The 20,768-nt window shown below is 42.6% G+C and overlaps 1 protein-coding gene across 1 annotated transcript in view; it reads left to right on the forward strand.

Annotated features, from left to right (window-relative positions):
* The window catches only part of LOC127446838 (polypeptide N-acetylgalactosaminyltransferase 13), a 168,792-nt gene extending 155,965 nt beyond the window's left edge, over positions 1 to 12,827 (forward strand). The window contains exon 12 of the mRNA XM_051708121.1: positions 11,897 to 12,827. Within this exon, the coding sequence (XP_051564081.1) occupies positions 11,897 to 12,037 (141 nt within the window). The 3' untranslated portion in view covers positions 12,038 to 12,827. The remainder of the gene's footprint in view (positions 1 to 11,896) is intronic.
* The last annotated feature ends 7,941 nt before the right edge of the window (positions 12,828 to 20,768 follow it).

Below are 20,768 nucleotides of genomic sequence, written 5' to 3' on the forward strand. Positions count from 1 at the left end.
AATTCTTGCGTTTGGTTATTAGTGATCTGGTGTTCATAAAGAGCTCAAAATGCTCACTGAATCATACTGAACCTGATACTGCATGCGGTCAAACTCATTTGTCTTTCTGTCTTCTGCATGAACTGTAAAATAGTGTGAGAGTCTGAACAGTGTAGAGTGGAGCAGTGAATATCCTCACCTATCTCTCAGTGTGAGACAGTCACTGATTACCTTCATTCAGTGCTGTTGAGGAGCAATTATCCGCAGGCTGGAGGGCGGTCTGGACTCAGCAGGACTGCTGCTTTCATTATCTTCTCTGCAGTTCTGCTGGATGGCACAATGCAAAGAGACCATGCTGAATATCCACTCTGAAGTCAGAAACAGAGCTAAAATATACTTTGATTTTTGATTTTCTGCCTCTGTTCGTTAACTTAGTCCTGATATCATTGGAGGAAGAGCCATACATCAAAATGTGTTGGGCAAAATTAAATTTCCTTAAAGGTGCAAAACCCATTACCTCAGCATGTTTTCCAGCATCTGATTTTTTATTTATTTATTTTTAAACTAAACATTCAAAATATTGTATTTTACTTGCCATTTATATTTCAGCCCAAAATGCTGGTCAACCAGCATGGTCTTTCTGGTGAAGGTGATTGAGGAAGTCTTGTTGGTTAAGTTAGTAAAGAAGCCTGGTAGGGGCTCAAGCATACTGTAGGAGTATGCCCTCTACCAGCATCCAAAACACAACATATGCTGGTGTCCAGCAATGCTGCTCTTTTTAACACAGTTGCAGGACACAGGATCTCACACAGTGTGCCCTGCAGCATACTGCATATTTTGGCAAATGTAGCAGGTCATCCAGGTATTTTGTGCATAGAGAAAGTTTGCATACTATGCATAGTATACAGAACATACTGAATATTGCAGAAATAATAACAGTAGTATGGTAGTATGTATACTATTCTGAACATAGCCTTCAATGATGATATTTTTAGTTTTTCAACAGAAAATTACGAGAAAAAGGAGCAACTTTTAAAATAGTTGTAATACTTGCAATTGTACAGTAGGCTATCATATAATACAAATTCTGGCTATGGCTTCAAATATGGCAACAGAAATGTATTGCAGTTAGTTAGTTCGTTAGTTAGTTCAATAAGGTTGCTGTTAGTTGCAACCAAAAAACAAAAAAAAAATTCAAGATAAAAAATAAATAAAGAAATAAAATAAAGAAATTATATTTTGCACAATGGAAATTAAGCATATTTTTGAACCATTAAGAGTTTTGCATTGTGAAATTATTTTCATGACAATTAAGCACATTTCTTACCCAGTTCTCATTAATGTGAGGCAAAAAAATCGAATTTCCCTGTCTGTCACTCACTCGACGTTGTGTCGATATAGTGACACTAGGGGTTCGATCTTGAGAGCCCCAATCACCTTTGCTTAAAATAGAAAAGGCCAATGAGAATTGGCAAGTGGAATTTGCATGCCACTCTCCGCCCTGGATGTACGGGTATAAAAGGAGATGGCATCACTCGTTCAGATTTTTCTTTCGGAGCCGAACGCATGTGTGTTCATCTCTGTCACCATTGCTTACGCTGCTGGATTTACGCCGCATATCAGCGGTCACCCTCACGTGGTCGAGTGTTGTGGTTCCCCTGGGCACTTCGGCGGCCGAGTCTGCAGGTGCTAAAAGAGTATATTCTAAAGAGTATATTTTCTTCTAAAAGAGCTCGCACAAACGATTGGCGTCTTTTTAAAGATGGCCTTTTGCCATTGTGCTACTGGATGTGGCTGTTATCTCTCCCCTCCGGATTCCCATGAGATCTGTCTCGAGTGGTTGTGGTGCCAGCACGCCGAGGCAGCTTTCATGGAGGGGTCATGTTCTCATTGCAAGAACATGCCCATGAGAACGTAGCGGTCACGGCTCACCTCAATCTTCGTGAAGCAGGGAGCCACCGCGGCTGCTTCCCAGCCCGGTCCGTTCTGGGCTGATATTCAGGCGGCCGGGTTGGCAAGCACCGCGGTCGATCTCGATGTGGACATGGGAGCATTTCCACCGGCTCAACCCCCACGGACCTCCCATCCCCCAGCACACTCGTTCTACCCAGAAGAGCAATTGAGCAATGCAGGCGGTCCACCTCAGGGCAGATTTAATGTCTCGTTTGGGGCTCCTGACGAGGATGAGTTATCGGTCGCAGCATCGGAGGATGGGCTTTTGCTATTGGAAGCTGATGAATCTTCTGAGCTCCCACCCACGGGCAGAAAAGCTCAGGATGAGGCAGACGCTGAGATGGCAGCCGTTCTTGCCAAGGTGGCTGCGAACATCGGGCTAAAGTGGAACCCTCCACCCTGCCCTGAGCATTCGCGGCTGGATGATTGGTTTCTGGGCTCAGAGCGCGACTCACAGCCTTTCTTCCCGGAAGTGCACGAGGAGCTAACGAAGTCGCGGAAGGCACCTTTTTCTGCCTGTACACGCTTCGCTTGCTCATCCGCCCAAGGCCTGTAAGTTCTCTTCCTCGTTGATGACGAAGGCTTACAAGGCCGCGGGTCAGGCCGCTTCCACCCTTCACGCCATGACCGTCCTGTGGGTCCACCACGCCCCCTCTGCCTCCCGTACCATCGGAGCCCGTACGCTGGTCTTTGAGAAGAAGATCCTCCCGGTGGAAGGCAGCCGGCCCCCAAGAAACCCGGATGGGCTTCGAGGCGGCCCTGACACGGGCGATCCAGGGATGAGACATCTGACTCCGACTGGTCTGACTCCCACGTGGTATGTATAACATTGCCGGGTGCCCTCTGGGCCTCGGCACCAACATGGTCAATAAAAGAGCAGTTTCCTCATTCCCTAGTTCATCGCGCTCGCGACGGCCAAGCGCTGGAAGTTTTTCCGGTCAACCAGTCGGATGTGAGTACCTCGCGTTCCCTCGTTCTCCGTCGAGAGATGGCTGGCGAACAGGTAAGAGTGCTGGTCTCTGGGGCCGTGTGCCCGCCCCAGCCACCGGCCTCCGTTGCGGGCTTGCGGAGCAGCACGTCCCCCCTGGGTTGTCTTCCAGATGGGGCACCTGTTCTGCCTTGCTGCGAACCACCATTCCTGGGCACAATAAATCCGGTCATCCCCTTGTTGCCACTGGTGTGGAGTCTGGAGACCTGGCTAGAGCTCTCCAGCCCCTCATGGTGGCTCGTCAGGACGATTCACCTTGGCAATGTGATCCAATTCGCCAGACGCCCACCCAGGTTAAGTGGCATCCTCTCCACTGCAGTGTGGGACGAGGGTGCCTCCATCCTCCAGGCGGAGGTTGCCACCCTTCTGGCGAAGGGAGCAATAGAACCCGTCCCCATAGCCGAGTCAGACAAAAGATTTTACAGCCCTTATTTTATTGTGCCCAAGAGAGGGGGAGGGTCGCACCCAATATTGGACCTGCATGTCTTGAACAAGGCCTTACACAGGCTCCCGTTCAGGATGTTAACGCAGAAGCACATCCTGGCGTCAGTACAACATCAGGATTGGTTTGCGGCCATCAGCCTTAAGGACGTGTACTTTCACGTATCGATCCTTCCTCAACACAGACCCTTTCTTCGGTTTGCCTTTGAGGGATGAGCATATCAGTACAAGGTCCTCCCCTTTGGTCTGTCCCTGTCTCCTCGCGTCTTTACCAAGGTCACAGAGGCTGCCCTGGCCCCGTTAAGGAAGAAGACTGGCTAATCCTAGCTCACTCGCAGGATCTATTGTGTGCGCACAGGGACCTTGTGCTTCAGCATCTCGACCGACTCAGGCTTCAGGTCAACTGGGAGAAGAGCAAGCTCTCCCCTGTGCAGAGCATCTCTTTTCTTGGTATGGAGTTGGACTCGGTCACTCTCATGGCACATCTCATGACCGAGCGTGCACGGTCAGTGCTGACCTGTCTGAAAAGCTTCAGGCAGAAGGTAGCGGCACCAGTGAAACAATTTCAGAGGCTCTTGGGGCATATAGCATCCTTGGCAGCAGTTCTCCCCCTCGGGTTGATGCATATGAGACCGCTTCAGCACTGGCTACAGACTCGAGGTGGGCATGGCGCCACGGCATCCAGCGTGTGACTATCACGCCACAGTGCCGTCACACTTTCAGCCCTTGGACAGACCTCACATTTATATGGGCGAGCATGATCTCTTAGAGCAGGTGTCGAGGTGCGTTGTGGTCACGACAGACACCTCGAACTCGGGCTGGGGTGCCATGTGCAATGGGCAAGCAGTATCAGGGCTCTGGACAGGGCCCCGACTCCAATGGCACATCGACTGCTTAGAGTTTCTGGCAGTATCGCAGGCCCTGCGGAGGCTTCGACTGTTGATTCAGGGTAAGCATGTGTTGGTCTGGATCAACAACACAGCGACCGTGGTGTTCATAAACCGCCATGGCAGCGTACGCTCACATCACATGTCGCAACTCGCCCGCCGCCTCCTCCTTTGCAGTCAGCAGACGTTGAAGTCTCTGCGAGCCACTCACCTTCCAGGTGTCCTCAACCATGCAGCGGACGTGCTCTCACGGCAGGTAACGCTCCGCAGTGAATGGAGAGGTGCGCGGTCGGGTCTGTGCTGTCTTTCCTACAGGAAGGGTTGGAGAGATGGCTGTCTCCCTCTACCCTGAAGGTGTACATGGCTGCTATAGCAGCGTATCATGATGCACTGGATGGGAGACCCTCACGGCAGCGTGACCTGATCACCAGGTTCCTCAAAGGCACGATGAGGTTGAACCCTCCTAGACCGTGCCTGATTCCCTCTTAGGATCTCTCTGTGGTCCTACCTGCCCTATAGAGAGCCCCCTTTGAGCCCCTGGAGCAGGCCAAACTCAGCACTTTGTCACTGAAGACGGCCCTCCTGGTGGTGCTAACTTCCATCAAGAGGGTGGGGGAACTACAGGCGCTCTCTGTCACCAGCGAATGCCTGGAGTTCGGGCCGGCACACTCCCACGTTATCTTGAGACCTTGGCCTGGTTACGTGTCCAAAGTTCCCACCACTCCCTTTCAAGACCAGGTGGTGAACCCGCAAGCGCTCCCGTAAGAGGAGGAAGACCCGGCCTTGTCGTTGCTGTGTCCAGTTCGCGCCCTGACATTCTATCTGGACTGCACGCAGAGCCTCAGATGCTCAGAGCGGCTCTTTGTCTGCTTTGGAGGGCAGCAGAAGGGGAAAGCTGTCTCAAACAGAGGCTGGCCCATTGGATTGTGGATGCCATTTCCTTGGCTTAACAGTCACAAGACCTGCCGTGCCCCTTGGGAGTTCGGGCGCACTCCACTAGAGGTGTTGCGTCCTCCTGGGCACTGGCAAGGGGGGCCTCTCTAGCAGACATATGCAGAGCTGCGGGTTGGGCTACACCCAATACCTTTGCGAGGTTTTACAACCTATGCATAGAACTGGTTTCATCCTGAGTGTTACGAGGTAACAGAAGGTAGGCCGGGCAGCCAACCGGTGTACTACTTGCATTACGCCTTTCCCCTTTTTCAAGGTGATAATGTGTGTTGTTTTGTCCACAACAGTTCCCTGTAACTGGTGAACCCTGGATGCCTCTCTAAATCTTAGGCACTGTTCGGTGATGAACTCGGTGGAGGAGTGACACCACCAGGCCCAGTACTCATGGTATGCCCCTTTTCAGGTGAGCCCGTGTACTTAGGCTCAGTGCTCCATACGTGGTGATTCCCCTCTGGGTAATCCCGTGTGACACATTTTCACTGTTCAGTTTCCCCTCTGGTGAACCCTGTGTTTCCCCTCATCAGAGCCTCGCTCTGCTTCGGCCACTGATGCTCCGTAGGTAGGGTCCTCCCAGTGGTATCTTTCCATATGCGAACTTCCCCATTGGTAAGTCCATGTGAGGTATTCTCCACATGTTAACCTCCCTCCGGTGGATGTGGTCTCCATAGTGCCCTCCCTCCTGGAGAGGGAAGAGCACTTCCCAGCATTATTCTAGAAGGTGCTCGTGGGAAAATTGCTTAACAGCAAATATCAGGAAAGGCCACCGATGTAGCCTCCTTGGATAAGTGCCTCCTCCTCCCTTAATGGGACAAGAGAGACACCTTACCTAAACTCGTTGGAAGGTCACGATGTGGTCGAGCGCTCGCTGTGAGGCACACAGCAGCTTGCCCGTGTCCACTCTTCCATACCTCGTGACACGGTTCAGCGCCTGCGGCGTTTCCTATAGGAAACCCTAGTGTCACTACATCGACACAACGTCGAGTGAGTGACAGACAGGGAACGTGGTGTAACCTGGTGTAACCCCTGTTCCCTGATGGAGGGAACGAGACGTTGTGTCCCTCCTGCCGCGGTGCTGAACCGGCCGCTGACATGGCCGGGACTCTCTATCGGCTCCTCAGCATAAATCTGAATGAGTGATGCGTGCCATCTCCTTTTATACCCGTATGTCCGGGGCGGAGAGTGGCATGCAAGTTCCACTCGCCAATTTTCATTGGCTTTTTCTATTTTAAGCAAAGGTGATTGAGGCTCTCAAGATCGAACCCCTAGTGTCACTACATTGACACAACGTCTCGTTCCCTCCATCAGTGAACAGGGGTTACACCAGTAACCCAGAAGTTTTTACTGTAACATTACCAGTCGTTTTACATTTAATTGAATAACAAACGTCAATAACAAATAACAAACGTCAACAAAAATCAAATGTCATTAGAGTCTCATTACTGTAATACAGTATTGGAAATCATAATTTTTTTTAATCAGGATAAATTAAAGGCAGCCAAAAAAAAAAAAAAAACTGATAATGAGATTTAGGGGGAAAGTGTACTTAATTGTCATGAAAATGAGATCACAATGCCAAAAATCTTAATGATCTTAAATACAATTTTCTTTACGCAAAATATAATTTCTTATATTTTTTCTTTTGATTAGGGTGTGAAATGTTTGGTGCCCTGATCCTGCCATGGATTAAAAAATCAATATGGTATTTCTGACTTTTGTATTTTACAATTCTGACTTCTTGCAATTGCGATTTTATAACTCACAATTTCTGAGATATAAAGTTGCAGTTAGGTGATATAAACTCACAATTGCGAGAAATAATGTTGTAATTGTGAGTTTAAATTTTGCATTTGCAAATCTTGCAATTGCAACTTTATTTATCGCAATTGTGACATTATTTCTTGCAATTAAAATATAACCTTGCAATTTGCAAGAATCCTTGCAAAAAACTGCAATTTTATAACTTACAATTTCAGAGATATAAAGTCGCATTTACATGACATAAACTCGCAATTGCGAGAAAAAATTGCAATTGTAAGCTTAAATCTCGCAATTGCGACTTTATTTTTGCAACTTAAAAAGTTATAACTTCATAACTCCTTGCAACTTTCTGAGATATAAAGTCACAATTTGAGTGTTTATATCACGAATTTGCGAGAAATAAAGTCACAATTGTGATTTAATATCTCGCAATTCTGACTTTATTTCTTGCAATTGCAACTTTATAACTGCAAATCTATAACAATTTCTGAGATATAAAATCGCAGCTGTGTGATATAAATAATAATAAATAAAATGTGTGAGAAATAAGTTGCAATAATGAGTTTAACTAATGTTGCAATTCCCCCCCAAAAAAAATCACAATTGTGATATATAAAGTCGCAAATGTAAGATGTAAACTCACAATTGCAACTTTTTAACTCACAATTTCCAAGATATAGTCGCAATTTACGTGTTTATATTATGCAATTGTGACTTTAGTTTTTGGAATTGCAACATTATTTCTTGTAATTATGATATAAACTCACAATTTTGAGTTTATATATCACAATTGTGACTTGTGACTATATCTCTCAGTTCAGACTTTATTTCAAGCAATTGCAACTTAAGAAATAAAGTCAGAATTTGCTGGTTTATATCACGCATTAGCGAGAAATTAAGTCGCAATTGTGAGTTTAAATCTTGCGCATCCTGAGCTCAGTGATGTGAAGTGTAACTGGAGTGCTTCAAAAGTACATAAATGCAAGATAATTGTGGGTGCGCAACATGTAGTTCATGGCATTAAACAGTTTGTTCTTCTGCATCAGTTTATTAAAGCAATAAACCGTTGTCTGTCGGACACCCCAAAATAAAGAATCGGCAACAGACTCTAAATACTGTCCACAACACCTCACAAATAAACCTTTGGACTATGAATAATAATGGGATTATTGCTTACAGCAGGCAATTTAAACATGACTAAAATTGACATTTATTGATGAATGCGGTGAATTTGTACAGAAGCAATGCTTTAAATATGAGGATGATTTAGATGCAACTTTTCAAAGTTTACTCGCTGATAGTGACTACATGCAATGCACCGTGTGCTGTCAGCACACTTAAACAATACAAAAAGTAGCATCTTTTAATTCATCACTTTAAAATCACCAAAGCTAAAAATATTAAACTTACTAGTTTGTGGGGGGCCTGGGAGCTCAGCAAGTAAAGACACTGACTACCACACCAGGAGTCACAAGTTCAAATCCAGGGCGTGCTGAGTGACTCAAGTCAGGCTTCCTAAGCAACCAGTTAGCCCGGTTGCTAGGGTGGGTAGAGTCATGATGGGTTAACCTCCTCGTGGTTGCTATAATGTGGTTCTCGCTCTCGGTGGGACGCGTGGTGAGTTATGTGTGGATGCCGCGGGGAATAGCGTGAGCATCCACATGCGCTAGGTCTCCGCGGTAACGTGCTCAACAAGCCACGTGATAAGATGCATGGATTGACTGTCGCAGATGCAGAGGCAACTGAGATTCGTCCTCCGCCACCCAGATTGAGGCGAGTCACTACGCCACCAAGAGTGCATTGGGAATTGGGCATTCCAAATTGGGGAGAAAAGGGGAGAAAAATTTTTTTTTACAAATTTGTTGTTGGACGACTAGTGGAGCATCCTCTTCCATTTGTAGGATGTGTTTCTTTCTATGACTTCTGTCTGCATAATTTACATCCGTCATATTCAGTCAATCATTTAAATGCTCCCAAACAGCTGATTTAAGTCACTTTTTTGATGGATATGGATCTAGTAGAACAAATTCCTCTGTTATATTTTGGAATTCGTGTGTTTAAGCTTCAATTTCACGTGAATTGAAAGTTCACGTTCAGTTCGTGATACCTGGTCATTAAAGCACCACGCAGCCACCGTCCGTAACAATAGCAACAGCTCCAGTACACACATATGCGCAAGAGTTTTCCCATATATGCTTACGAAAAACTCTTTATATTTTAGTTTAATATTTATATTTAATATTTAGACATTATATCTAATATTTTTGCCACATCTAAATAAAGCATTTCATGGTTTTTAACCGTGGATTCAAAATTCACCCAAAATCACCCCTTAACAGCATTAGGGGGGGGACTTATGCCCCCGTCTCCCCCAATTCTACACCAGTGACTGTATATATATATATACATATACAGTCTTATATATATATATATATATATATATATAAGCAATATCACATGAGCAAGAGTGCTGTATGGCCCTGCACAGCTGTGATTTAGACCCACAAACACAAGCGGAGTGATACAAAGAGTGAAATGTCCGAGTGCTGATGGTGTGAGACTTCAGCACTCATGGTCCAATCAGATTCGAGGACCGGAACTAACTGTTGTGTGTGTATGTGTATATATATATTGGGTGAATTTAGAATCCATGGTTAAAAACCATGAAATGCTTTATTTAGATGTGGCAAAAATATTAGATATAATGTCTAAATATATAATATAAAAGAGTTTTTCATAACTGAATGTGAACTTGGTGGCCAAAAGTTGGGAATAATGTACAGATTTTGCTCTTATGGAAAGAAAAATGTACTTTTATTCACCAAAGTGGCACTCAGCTGATCATAGTCAGGACATTAATAACATGAAAAATTACTATTACAATTTGAATGGTTTGAGTATTTCTGTAACTGCTGATTTTCACACACAACAGTTTCTAGAATTTATTCTGAATGGTGCCAAAAACAAAAAACATCCAGTGAACGGCAGTTCTGCGGATGTAAATGCCTTGTTGATAAGAGAAGTCAACTGAGAATGGCCAGTCTGGGACGAACTGACAAAGTCTACGGAAACTCAGATAACCGCTCTGAACAATTGTGGTGAGAAAAATATACATTTGTGCTCAAAAGTTTGCATACCCTGGCAGAAATTGTGAAATTTTGCCATTGATTTTGAAAATATGACTGATCATGCAAAAAACACTGTCTTTTATTTAAGGATGGTGATCACATGAAGCCAATTATTATCACATAGTTTTTGGCTCCTTTTTAAATCATAATGATAACAGAAATCACCCAAATGGCCGTGATCAAAAGTTTACATACCCTTGAATGTTTGGCTTTGTTACAGACACACAAGGTGACACACACAGGTTTAAATGGCAATTAAAGGTTAATTTCCCACAGCTGTGGCTTTTTAAATTGCAATTAGTGTCTGTGTATAAATAGTCAATGAGTTTGTTAGCTCTCACGTGGATGCACTGAGCAGGCTAGATACTGAGCCATGGAGAACAGAAAAGAACTGTCAAAAGACCTGCGTAACAAGGTAGTGGAACTTTATAAAGATGGAAAAGGATATAAAAAGATATCCAAAGCCTTGAAATGCCAGTCAGTACTGTTCAATCACTTAATAAGAAGTGGAAAATTCGGGGAACTCTTGATACCAAGCCAAGGTCAGGTAGACCAAGACTGCCAGAAAAATTATTCGGGATACAAAGAAAAACCCACAGGTAACCTCAGGAGAAATACAGGCTGCTCTGGAAAAAGATGGTGTGGTTGTTTCAAGGAGCACAATACGATGATACTTGAACAAAAATGAGCTGCATGGTCAAGTTGCCAGAAATAAGCCTTTACTGCACCAATGCCACAAAAAAGCCCAGTTACAATATGCCCGACAACACCTAGACATGCCTCACAGCTTCTGGCACACTGCAATTTGGAGTGACGAGACCAAAATTGAGCTTTATGGTCACAACCATAAGCGCTATGTTTGGAGAGGGGTCAACAAGGCCTATAGTGAAAAGAATACCATCCCCATTGTGAAGCATGGTGATGGCTCACTGATGTTTAGGGGGTGTGTGAGCTCTGAAGGCGTGGGGAATCTTGTGAAAATTGATGGCAAGATGAATGCAGCATGTTATCAGAAAATACTGACAGACAATTTGCATTCTTCTGCATGAAAGCTGCGCATGGGACGCTCTTGGACTTTCCAGCATGACAATGACCCTAAGCACAAGGCCAAATTGACCCTCCAGTGGTGAGAGCAGAAAAATTTGAAGGTTCTGGAGTGGCCATCACAGTCTCCTGACCTTAATATCATCGAGCCACTCTGGGGAGATCTCAAACGTGCGGTTCATGCAAGACGACCAAAGACTTTGCATGACCTGGAGGCATTTTGCCAAGACGAATGGGCAGCTATACCACCTGCAAGAATTTGGGGCCTCATAGACAACTATTACAAAAGACTGCACGCTGTCATTGATGCTAAAGGGGGCAATACACAGTATCAAGAACTAAGGGTATGCAGACTTTTGAACAGGGGTCATTTCATTTTTTTTCTTTGTTGCCATGTTTTGTTTTATGATTGTGCCATTCTGTTATAACCTACAGTTGAATATGAATCCCATAAGAAATAAAATAAATGTGTTTTGCCTTCCCACTCGTGTTTTCTTTAAAAATGGTACATATATTACCAATTCTCCAAGGGTATGCAAATTCTTGAGCATAACTGTAATCTCAGAACTTTATTCTGAGATGCAGGTTGGTGCTGTTTTGGCGGCACAAGGAGGACCTACAAAATATTAGGGAAGTGGTTTTAAAGTTTTTAATCAACATTGCTTTTCCAAATCAACCCTACATTCAGCTTTTGATACATTTTCTCTCAAAGCTTATATCTGTTCAAATATTCACTATCCTTCATGATGTTTTCCCTCCCCCCCCAGCGGCTGACCCTGCTGCATGTGAACAGTAACCAGTGTCTAGACATGCCGTCTGAGGAGGATAAGATGGTGCCCACTCTCAGAGACTGTAATGGTCGTCGCTCACAGCAGTGGATCCTCAGGAACATGACGCTAAGTGTCTGACTGAAACGCTAACAACTAGTACTGAACCTTGAGCTGGTTTATGGCTTTTTGCTGGGCTGTGAACTGTCATTTTCTGGTCCTTGGATCAAGTCCAGCCAGCCTTTGATCAGAATCCATTTACTGACCCATTACAGTCTGCAGTACAGACAGGGCTGGATAATGGTCTTGCAAGGCCCCTGGCCACATGTCTGAGGTCAGATCCGGTGGTCGACTGAGGTTTAGACTCTTGCCGTCTCTGATCTGAGCATGTGTTGCAGAATATCTCTGCTGCTCATTCTGTGTTGGAGTTCTGGTGCCTCTTAAAGGGATAGTTCACCCCAAAATGAAAATTCTCCTTGGGTTTCCATGGAAAAAAATAACAGCATATGGGTTTGGAACCACATGATGGTGAGTAAAGAAAAAAGGAAGAATTTTCATTTTTGGCTGAACTATCCTTAAATATCTTACACATCATATGTTGGACTATATACTGTAGCCCATATGTTTCTTCAGTTGGCCACTACTGAGGGGGTATCGTGTGTTATAATGAACTTAATGCTGCGCTCTGCTTTATCTGCAGCATCTGAAAGGATTGTGAATTAGTCAGTGGACTGTGTACTGAACAGACTGTATTATTTGCTGCTGTTCCTATCGGAAATGTCCACTCATTATCTTGACTTTCATCTCTCTCAGTGGGGCTGCAATATACTGAATTGCCTTAAGGAAACATTATGATTAGAAAGGGATGTAGACAGCAAAACTGAACAGAAACAATGGAAACATACATCTTCCATATATCTGTCACATACAAGGGAGGATTTCATTTTATTAGTCATTATTGATTTTTTAGCAGGTTTCATTTTGACATCATACCACATAGTGCCGTTTATAAAATTGTGATTTATGATCTATGTGTTGTTTCTGTGATGTGTGAAAGATACATATCTTTTAGTTTATGTCATTATTCCATGTTGTAATTGATATGATGTCTTTTGTTGAAATCTACATAGTTTTATTGATTGCCTTTAAAGGTCAGAGTACAACAGGGCCCAACCGTAAACCTTAAAATCTACATTTAAAAGCTTTACACATTGTTTAGATAAGCTCTAGGTGCAGAGTTAGTGCAGACATTCACACAATTAGTTTATAAAATAATAATATTTCTTTCTTTCAGGGTTAATCCAACAAGGAAAAATCTGAGGTTATATTTCACACAAAAAAATAATAATAATAATATATATATATATATATATATATATATATATATATATATATATTGCATGAAGAAAATTAAGCCTTTTTTCTTTTTTTCTTTTACAATTTACATAATTCTTATTACTCATTGTGAGGGAGCACGGTCGGCACTAAGTCTCATAATCAACGGGAGAGAGAGATAAAGGGGAGCCGGAGATGCCAGTTTGAGAGAGACACACACGGCCGCTGCGTGTTTATGTTTGTTTAAGTTCATTTTTTAAGTTAATTTATGCATTAAAAGTTTATGTTGATTGTTCAGCCGGTTCCCGCTTCCTCCTTGCCCACTTTACCTGTTACACTCATTACTGTAATTCATGAAAATCATTATGTCTGTTTTTTTTTTTTTTTTTAAATTAGCAAAAAAATAAATAAATAAATAAATAAATAAAAAAAATAACTGTACCATGATACATACAATTGTACTTCATCATTTAAATAATAGATTATTATTTTATACAGTAGTAGAAATTAGTCTTTTTTTCCACATTGCAATAATTAGTGAGATTTTTTTTCATGTTACAGTAATGAGAGTGCAATTTCTTTTCAAATTACAGTAATGACAATTTGATTTTTTCCCCACATTACTGTAATAAAAATTAGATTTTTTCCACATTACAATAATGAGAATGGGATTTTTCACATTACAGTTATGGAAATTAGATTTTTCACATTGCAGTAATGAGAATAACATTTTTGTCACATTACAGTCAGTAGGAATACGTTTTTATTTATTTATTCATTTTTTTTTTTTACATTACAGTAATGAGATTTTTTCATTTTGCAGAAGGGTCAGTGACTGTCGGGGGAGGGTGGTTTAAATGTGCTAAATGTCATGTAAATGTCACAATGTGAAAAATCCTAATGGCCCTCAGAAAGGCTTCATTTTCTTTATGCTAAATATAATTTATTCTAAACAATTATTTTTATTAATGATTGATTGTTTATTATTAAAGATTTGCAGTAAATTTAGTTCTCTCAAAAAATGAAGTCGTGACCCTTACTTAATTGACCCTACGCTAAGCTCTGCCCCTCTTGGTCACCGTTGCTCGCTCTGACAAGCTTTGAAGAACTTCTCATAGGAATGAATAGGAAAATATTCTCAGAATGGATAAAATTCTTACACGGGCTGGAATGAAGAATGATATTGTAAGGCATATTTTTCTGAAGCTTTATGTAAAATAAATTGTTTCATTTACACAGTAATTTGATTGAAAACTGTGCGGACTGTGAATAAGAATTGAGGAAGATAATCATCAGTCACTTGAAAAAAGAAAAGCGTCATTTGTTGTAATTACACACCTGATAACGTTAGTATAAGTGAACAGAACTGCTCATAACACACACACTATAATCCTGTGAACTCTTTATTTACTAATCGCCTTTGACTAATACCTAAATTATGTTTTTAGCTTTAATTTACCTTGGAGCAAATGTAGGTGTCCTTGCTGATGTTATAGCCTACATGTCCATTTGTGAATGAGGGCTGACAAAGAATAATCCATAGCATGCTCTTCTCGGGATTTGATTAAAGATTTTTTCAAAAAGAAAGAAAAAACACTGCGTGCATCTTCTCTACGTACAGCACCTCATTTCACTATTACAAGTGACAAGACAACAACGTGTTTCATATTTTTTTAATTATTTTGATAAAGTCCTGCTAAACAATGCTCAAACACACATTACTCCCATAGACTCTTATTGGAAAATACCAAATGTGTGTCAGAGAAATGGCAGCCAGACAACAGTTGCTAAGATATGATTGGTCAGAAACACTTTTAGGGCGGGGCTAAGCAAAGGATTAATTGATTTGTAGAAAGTTTTTACAAGTAACAATGTCTTTCATTCAGATTAAGTCAGTTTCATTGAGCCAACAAAATTTTATTGTATTAGGTCCATCCTCAACCTAACCACACGTGTCAATCTTCACCACAATGGTAACCCCCAAAACTCTGGCATAGCAGATCCTCTTTTTAGCCTACCAATATAACAGAATATGAAACATTAACAAATCTCCATTTCTCATCTTGCTCAAAAATGCATAAAAGAACACTTAATTTCTACATTTGTTCTCCCTATCCAGTCTCATACAAAGCATGCTGGAAAGTGGAAATCCCCTGCCCAATTTCATCAATGCTACTGTACATTAACGCCACAAAAATAATTAAAGTAGTCCCAACTCGAATGGATTAAGTAAACTTCCATTTTAAAAATGTAAATGGATAGGATGCAATGAAATCAAGTTGTAACAAAATGTTCTAGAATTGTGTTGCTTTAGTTTATTTTAATTAAGTTGAAAAAGAAGTCCTTTTATTTTTTTTATTTATTTTTTTTTTATTTTAATATTTTGTATTTTGTAACTACATTTGGTTGTGACATTTGTGTATGAAAACGCCCGGTGTGCTATTAACAGCATTTCACAAATTAAACTAAAATTAAATGTTTAAAAGCACCATCTTCATCATCATCTTCATCGTCATACATACACTGCCGTTCAAAAGTTTGGGGTCACTTGACTGAAATGTTTCCCATGATCTTAAAAATCTTTTGATCTGAAGATTTATACTTAAAAGTTTGAAATTAGTTTTGTAGACAATAATATAATTGTGCCACCATATTAATTTATTTCATTACAAAGCTAACATTTTATAAAAAAAATTTAAAAAAAGTTTTTGAAATTGATGACTTGGACCAAATAATAAAGAAAAGCAGCCAATAAGTGCCCAACATAGATGGGAACTCCTTCAATACTGTTTAAAAAGCATCCCAGGGTGATACCTCAAGAAGTTGGTTGAGAAAATGTCAAGAGTACATGTCTGCAAATTCTAGGTAAAGGGTGACTACTTTGAAGATGCTAAAATATAACACGGTTTTGATTTATTTTGGATTTTGTTTAGTCACAGCATAATTCCCATAGTTCCATTTCTGTTCTTCCATAGTTTTGATGACTTTACTATTATTCTAAAATATGAAAAATAATAATAATAAAGAATGAGTAAGTGACCCTAAACTTTTGACCGGTAGTGTAACTCCACAGGTGTCACTCAAATCTTTATTTTTTTTTTTTTTTTACAACATGGAACTGATATGATTTAGACAGACAAATGTACAAAATATGATCTAGACTTTTTGAGCATTGTTGAAAATATTAAAGCATTTTTTTTTTTTTTTTTTAAGAAGAAATCTGAAAGCCCAGTGGGAAGTTTGCAAATGTGACTGCCTGCTGAGGTGCTGTGTATAAGAATATTTTTGAAAAATACTTATTTTTGCCTAAACTGCTATGAATACATTTAATGCATCCTCAGTGTTTGTTAGTGTTCACTGTCTGTTTACCACAAACTAAAAACTTGCATTGTAATATTAATTTCCTGAATACTCGCTTTTGAATTGAGGGTTTAAGGATTTGTGATCTCTATTTATATTTTATACTTGTATCAGCCACTAAACTAATTTAGTTCTTAAACATCTAGAGCAAATCATCCAGAGCAGCACTACAGAGGTGGTATAAAAGCGAAATCTCAATTAATATCTGATTGTTGTCACATGCATAGTACAGACATTTCGTTTTATTTATTTATTTATTTCAACTTGACTTTGTATCCATCTTAAAGTAATGTTAACTGTTTGTACTTTTTATCTGAATATTTATCTGAGTCATGCATTTAATAGATAAATTGAAAATTGAAACGGTGTCCTATAATAAACCATCGTTGTTGAATGTATCACTTCTTTTCTTATTAATGTACGTAATCAGCACAGCAATTCAGTTATGTCTGTGAGTTTCTTTGAATTATGCAAATTGTAAAAATGTTATTTAAGAGAATCTGGACTAGAATATAATTTGTAAAATATGTTTTATCACTCATCTAAATGACTTTTTAAGTTCTGATGAATCATAACCAAAACTGAGCCGTAACTCATTAAATATCTTTACTACTGATTTTATGACTCTGTTTTTATGTCTTTGTACTCTTAACACACAGTTGTCTTAACAACTGTCCTGATACCGGTGAATTCGCCAGTTTGTTCTGTTTGTTTTGTTTTTCTCTCCCTTATGTGTCTCAGGTGCTGCTGGCATGCGTGATCGGTGTTTCCATGGGAAAACTGTTCTTCGTTGATACACTGCCTACTTAAACCCTTTGTTGTGTCATGATCATTGCTAGATTGTTGTTGTGTGATCAAGTAACTCACCTCGCTCTCTCTGCCTCAGTTGGTCCTGTCTCGTTTATTTGTATTGGTTGCCCATCTCTGCCTGTGTGTCAGGAGTGCAGTTACCTTCCAGTTTGCTGCTGCGCTTGTCCTTCTGCCCACACATTCTTCAATGGAGAATTCCTCATGGATCTTCTCCCTACTACAATGACGCATACACACTTATGAACAGACTCTTCACTCATGGATCTGCTCTCCACACTGCCACGATGTATACATGCCTACGAACACACTCTTCACGGAGGATTCCTCACAGATCTGCTCTCTACACGACCATGACACACACATCTACAAACGCACTCACCGCCTTCCTGCTGCTGTCGGTGCCAGGTTCCCCACGCTTCGCCAGCCCTGCTGTGTTCTAATTTATTGTCAATAAATCCTGTGATCTGTTTCTTTGCTCTTGGGTCTCTTGATTTCTGAGCCAGGATGGACCCAGTGGAGGAATCCACTCTTCGCTCCGCCTTTTCTCAGCAGGGAGCTTTACTCGGATGTCAGCAGGATCAGATCTCCGCTTCTAACCAGGCTCTGGAGATGATGGTATTGCAGCTCACTGAGCTCACCTCTGTTGTCCAACAACTCCGCCAGCCTCCCAATACTGGTCCCACCCAGGAAGCACCCTCACTGGCTCCAGCAGTTCTCTACATTTCTGGACGCTCTGAGACTTGTCTCAATCCTCCAGCCACGTTCTCAGGTGAGGCAGGTTCTTGCCGCACCTTCCTTTCACAATGTTCCATGTACTTCTCATTGCAGCCCTCTGTTTTCCTGTCAGAGACAGTGAAGGTGGCATGCGTCATCATGCTCCTCACCGGAAGGGCCATGAATGGGGGAACCGCCATGTGGGACAACAGACATCCCTGTCGCGCTTCATTCCAAGCAGAGCTCTGCAGAGTGTTTAATTGCTTGGCTCAAGGTCGTGAGGCGGCAAGGGTTTTATCTGGATTGTATCTGGGAAACCGGTGGGTCGCAGACTATGCTATCGAGTTCCGCACACTCGCCTCATCGTGTGAGTGGAATGATCATGCACAGTGGGACAGGTTTCTGCCATCCGACAACATCCAGGATGAAATCTATGCCTGCCTCCCTGCTTCGACGACCTGGTGGACCTGGCCATCCGAGTGGATCAGCTCCTGACTCTGCGTCGCCGCCGTCGCCGTTCTCCACATGCCTGGGTGGCTGACTGCCATACCCAGTCCACTGTTCCGGCCAGGCCATCAGAATCACGGTCCGAGGCAGAGCCCATGCAGATCAGGAGGACTCAGCCTTCTCCGGAGAAGCAGCGACGCCTCACCCAAGGACTCTGTTTATATTGTGCATGTCCTGGCCATGTCTCTGCCTCCTGTTTAAAAGCCACCTCATCAGTAGGCAGGGGATTACTGGCAAGCGCAACACCCCTGAGCAAAACCCCCGGACTACGTATTCTTCTCCCGGCCCGACTGCATTACAGATCAATCAGTCACTCTGTTTCCGCATTGGTGGATTCTGGAGCCGGAGGGAACTTTCTGGACATCGATGGGGCTTCCAAGTGGCAAGTTCTGGTGGTCCAGTTGGACGAACCTATCACAGCCCATACCATCAGCGGCACGCCACTGGTAGTGTTAGGGCATCCTTGGTTGGTAATGCACAACCCACACATAGACTGGCTTGGAGTTCGTACTGTTTGTCTAACAGTCTTAACTCTGCTGTCTCCCATGTCCAGTCTTGTGTTTCATTTCAGGAAGAATTGGCGGATTTATCTGGAGTACTGTTGGCATACCATGACTTGAAGGCGATGTTCAGCCGGTCCCACACCGCAATCCTTCCTCCTTATCGCCCTTACAACTGTGCTATTGATTTGCTCCCTGGCAATTCTCCTCCATGAGGACTGCTGTTTTCACATCAGTGATTCTCTCGCAGCCGGTCTCATCTGCCCTTCCTCTTACCCGGCAGGGGTGGGGTTCTTCTTTATGAAGAAGAAGGACGGCTCACTTAGACCTTGCATAGATTATATGGGGCTGAATGACATCATGGTGAAGAATCATTATCCTTTGCCATTGATGTCTTTAGCTTTAAAACTCTTGCAGGGGGCATCCGTCTTTACAAAGTTGGACTTACGTAATGCTTATCACCTTGTCTGGATCAGGGAGGGGGATGAGTGGAAGATGACATTTAACACCCATAGGGGGCACTTCGAATATTTGGTTATGCCTTTCGGATAGGTCAAAGCCCCAGCTGTCTTCCAGGGGCTCGTGAATGATGTGCTCAGAGACATGGTCGATTGTTTTGTGTTTATCTATCTAGATGATATTCTGATCTTCTCCCAGAATACCCAGGACCATGTCCAGCACGTCAGAAAGGTGCTTCAGCTACTGCTAAAGTATCAGCTGTTCGTTAAAGCGGAGAAGTGCGCTTTTCATGCACAGTCGGTTCCGTACCTGGGGTTCATTGTTTCGTCCGAGGGAGTACGCATGGACCTTGCCATGGTCAGAGCCATCTCCGATTGGCCAACCCCAGATTCCCTTAAGGCGTTGCAGAGGTTTCTGGGGTTTGCCAGTTTTTTATCGTAAGTTTATTCGTAACTAAATCCAACTCGCACTCGTATTGCACTGAATTTTGTTGGTCTCTGTGGGCTGAAGCCACATTTTCTAAATTAGTGAAGCGGTTTATCACTGCCCCTATTCTTAGTACTCCTGACCCTTCATATCAGTTTGTAGTGGTGGTGGATGCATTGGAGGTTGAGGTCAGAGTGGTTCTATCGCAGCGCTCTTCCTTGGATGGAAAGATGGATCCGTGTGCTTTTTTCTCACACTGCTTAACTCTAGCTAACGGAATTACGATGTTGGAAACAGAGAATTGCTGGCTGTCTGGCTGGCTGGCTTTGGGCGAGTGGCGTCACTGGTTAGAGGATTTGGGGGTACCTTTTGTGGTCTGGACTGATCATAAGAACCTAGAGTACATCTGTATTGCTAAGCACCTTAATTTTAGACATGCTCGCTGGGCACTGTTTTTCACCAGGTTCGACTTCGTTCTCTCGTATTGTCTAGGCTCCAAGAACGCTAAACCTGTTTTATTATCTCGATGTTTTGAAGTCAAGACCTCTACCATCCCACTGGATACCATTCTACCTGCCACTCAGGTAGTGGGCATGGTATCTTGGGATGTGGAGCCCAAAGTTCGTGCTGCGCTATGTAACACCGCTCCTCCCGCTACATGCCCAGCGAGTCTGTTATTTGCTCCACGATCAGTTCGGATGCATGTCCTACAGTGGGGCCACTCATCCAATGTTGCTTGGCACCCAGGCACTCATTAGACA

The sequence above is a fragment of the Myxocyprinus asiaticus genome, chromosome 10 (genome assembly GCF_019703515.2).
Source record: "Myxocyprinus asiaticus isolate MX2 ecotype Aquarium Trade chromosome 10, UBuf_Myxa_2, whole genome shotgun sequence".
Classification (NCBI taxonomy): Eukaryota; Metazoa; Chordata; class Actinopteri; order Cypriniformes; family Catostomidae; genus Myxocyprinus; species Myxocyprinus asiaticus.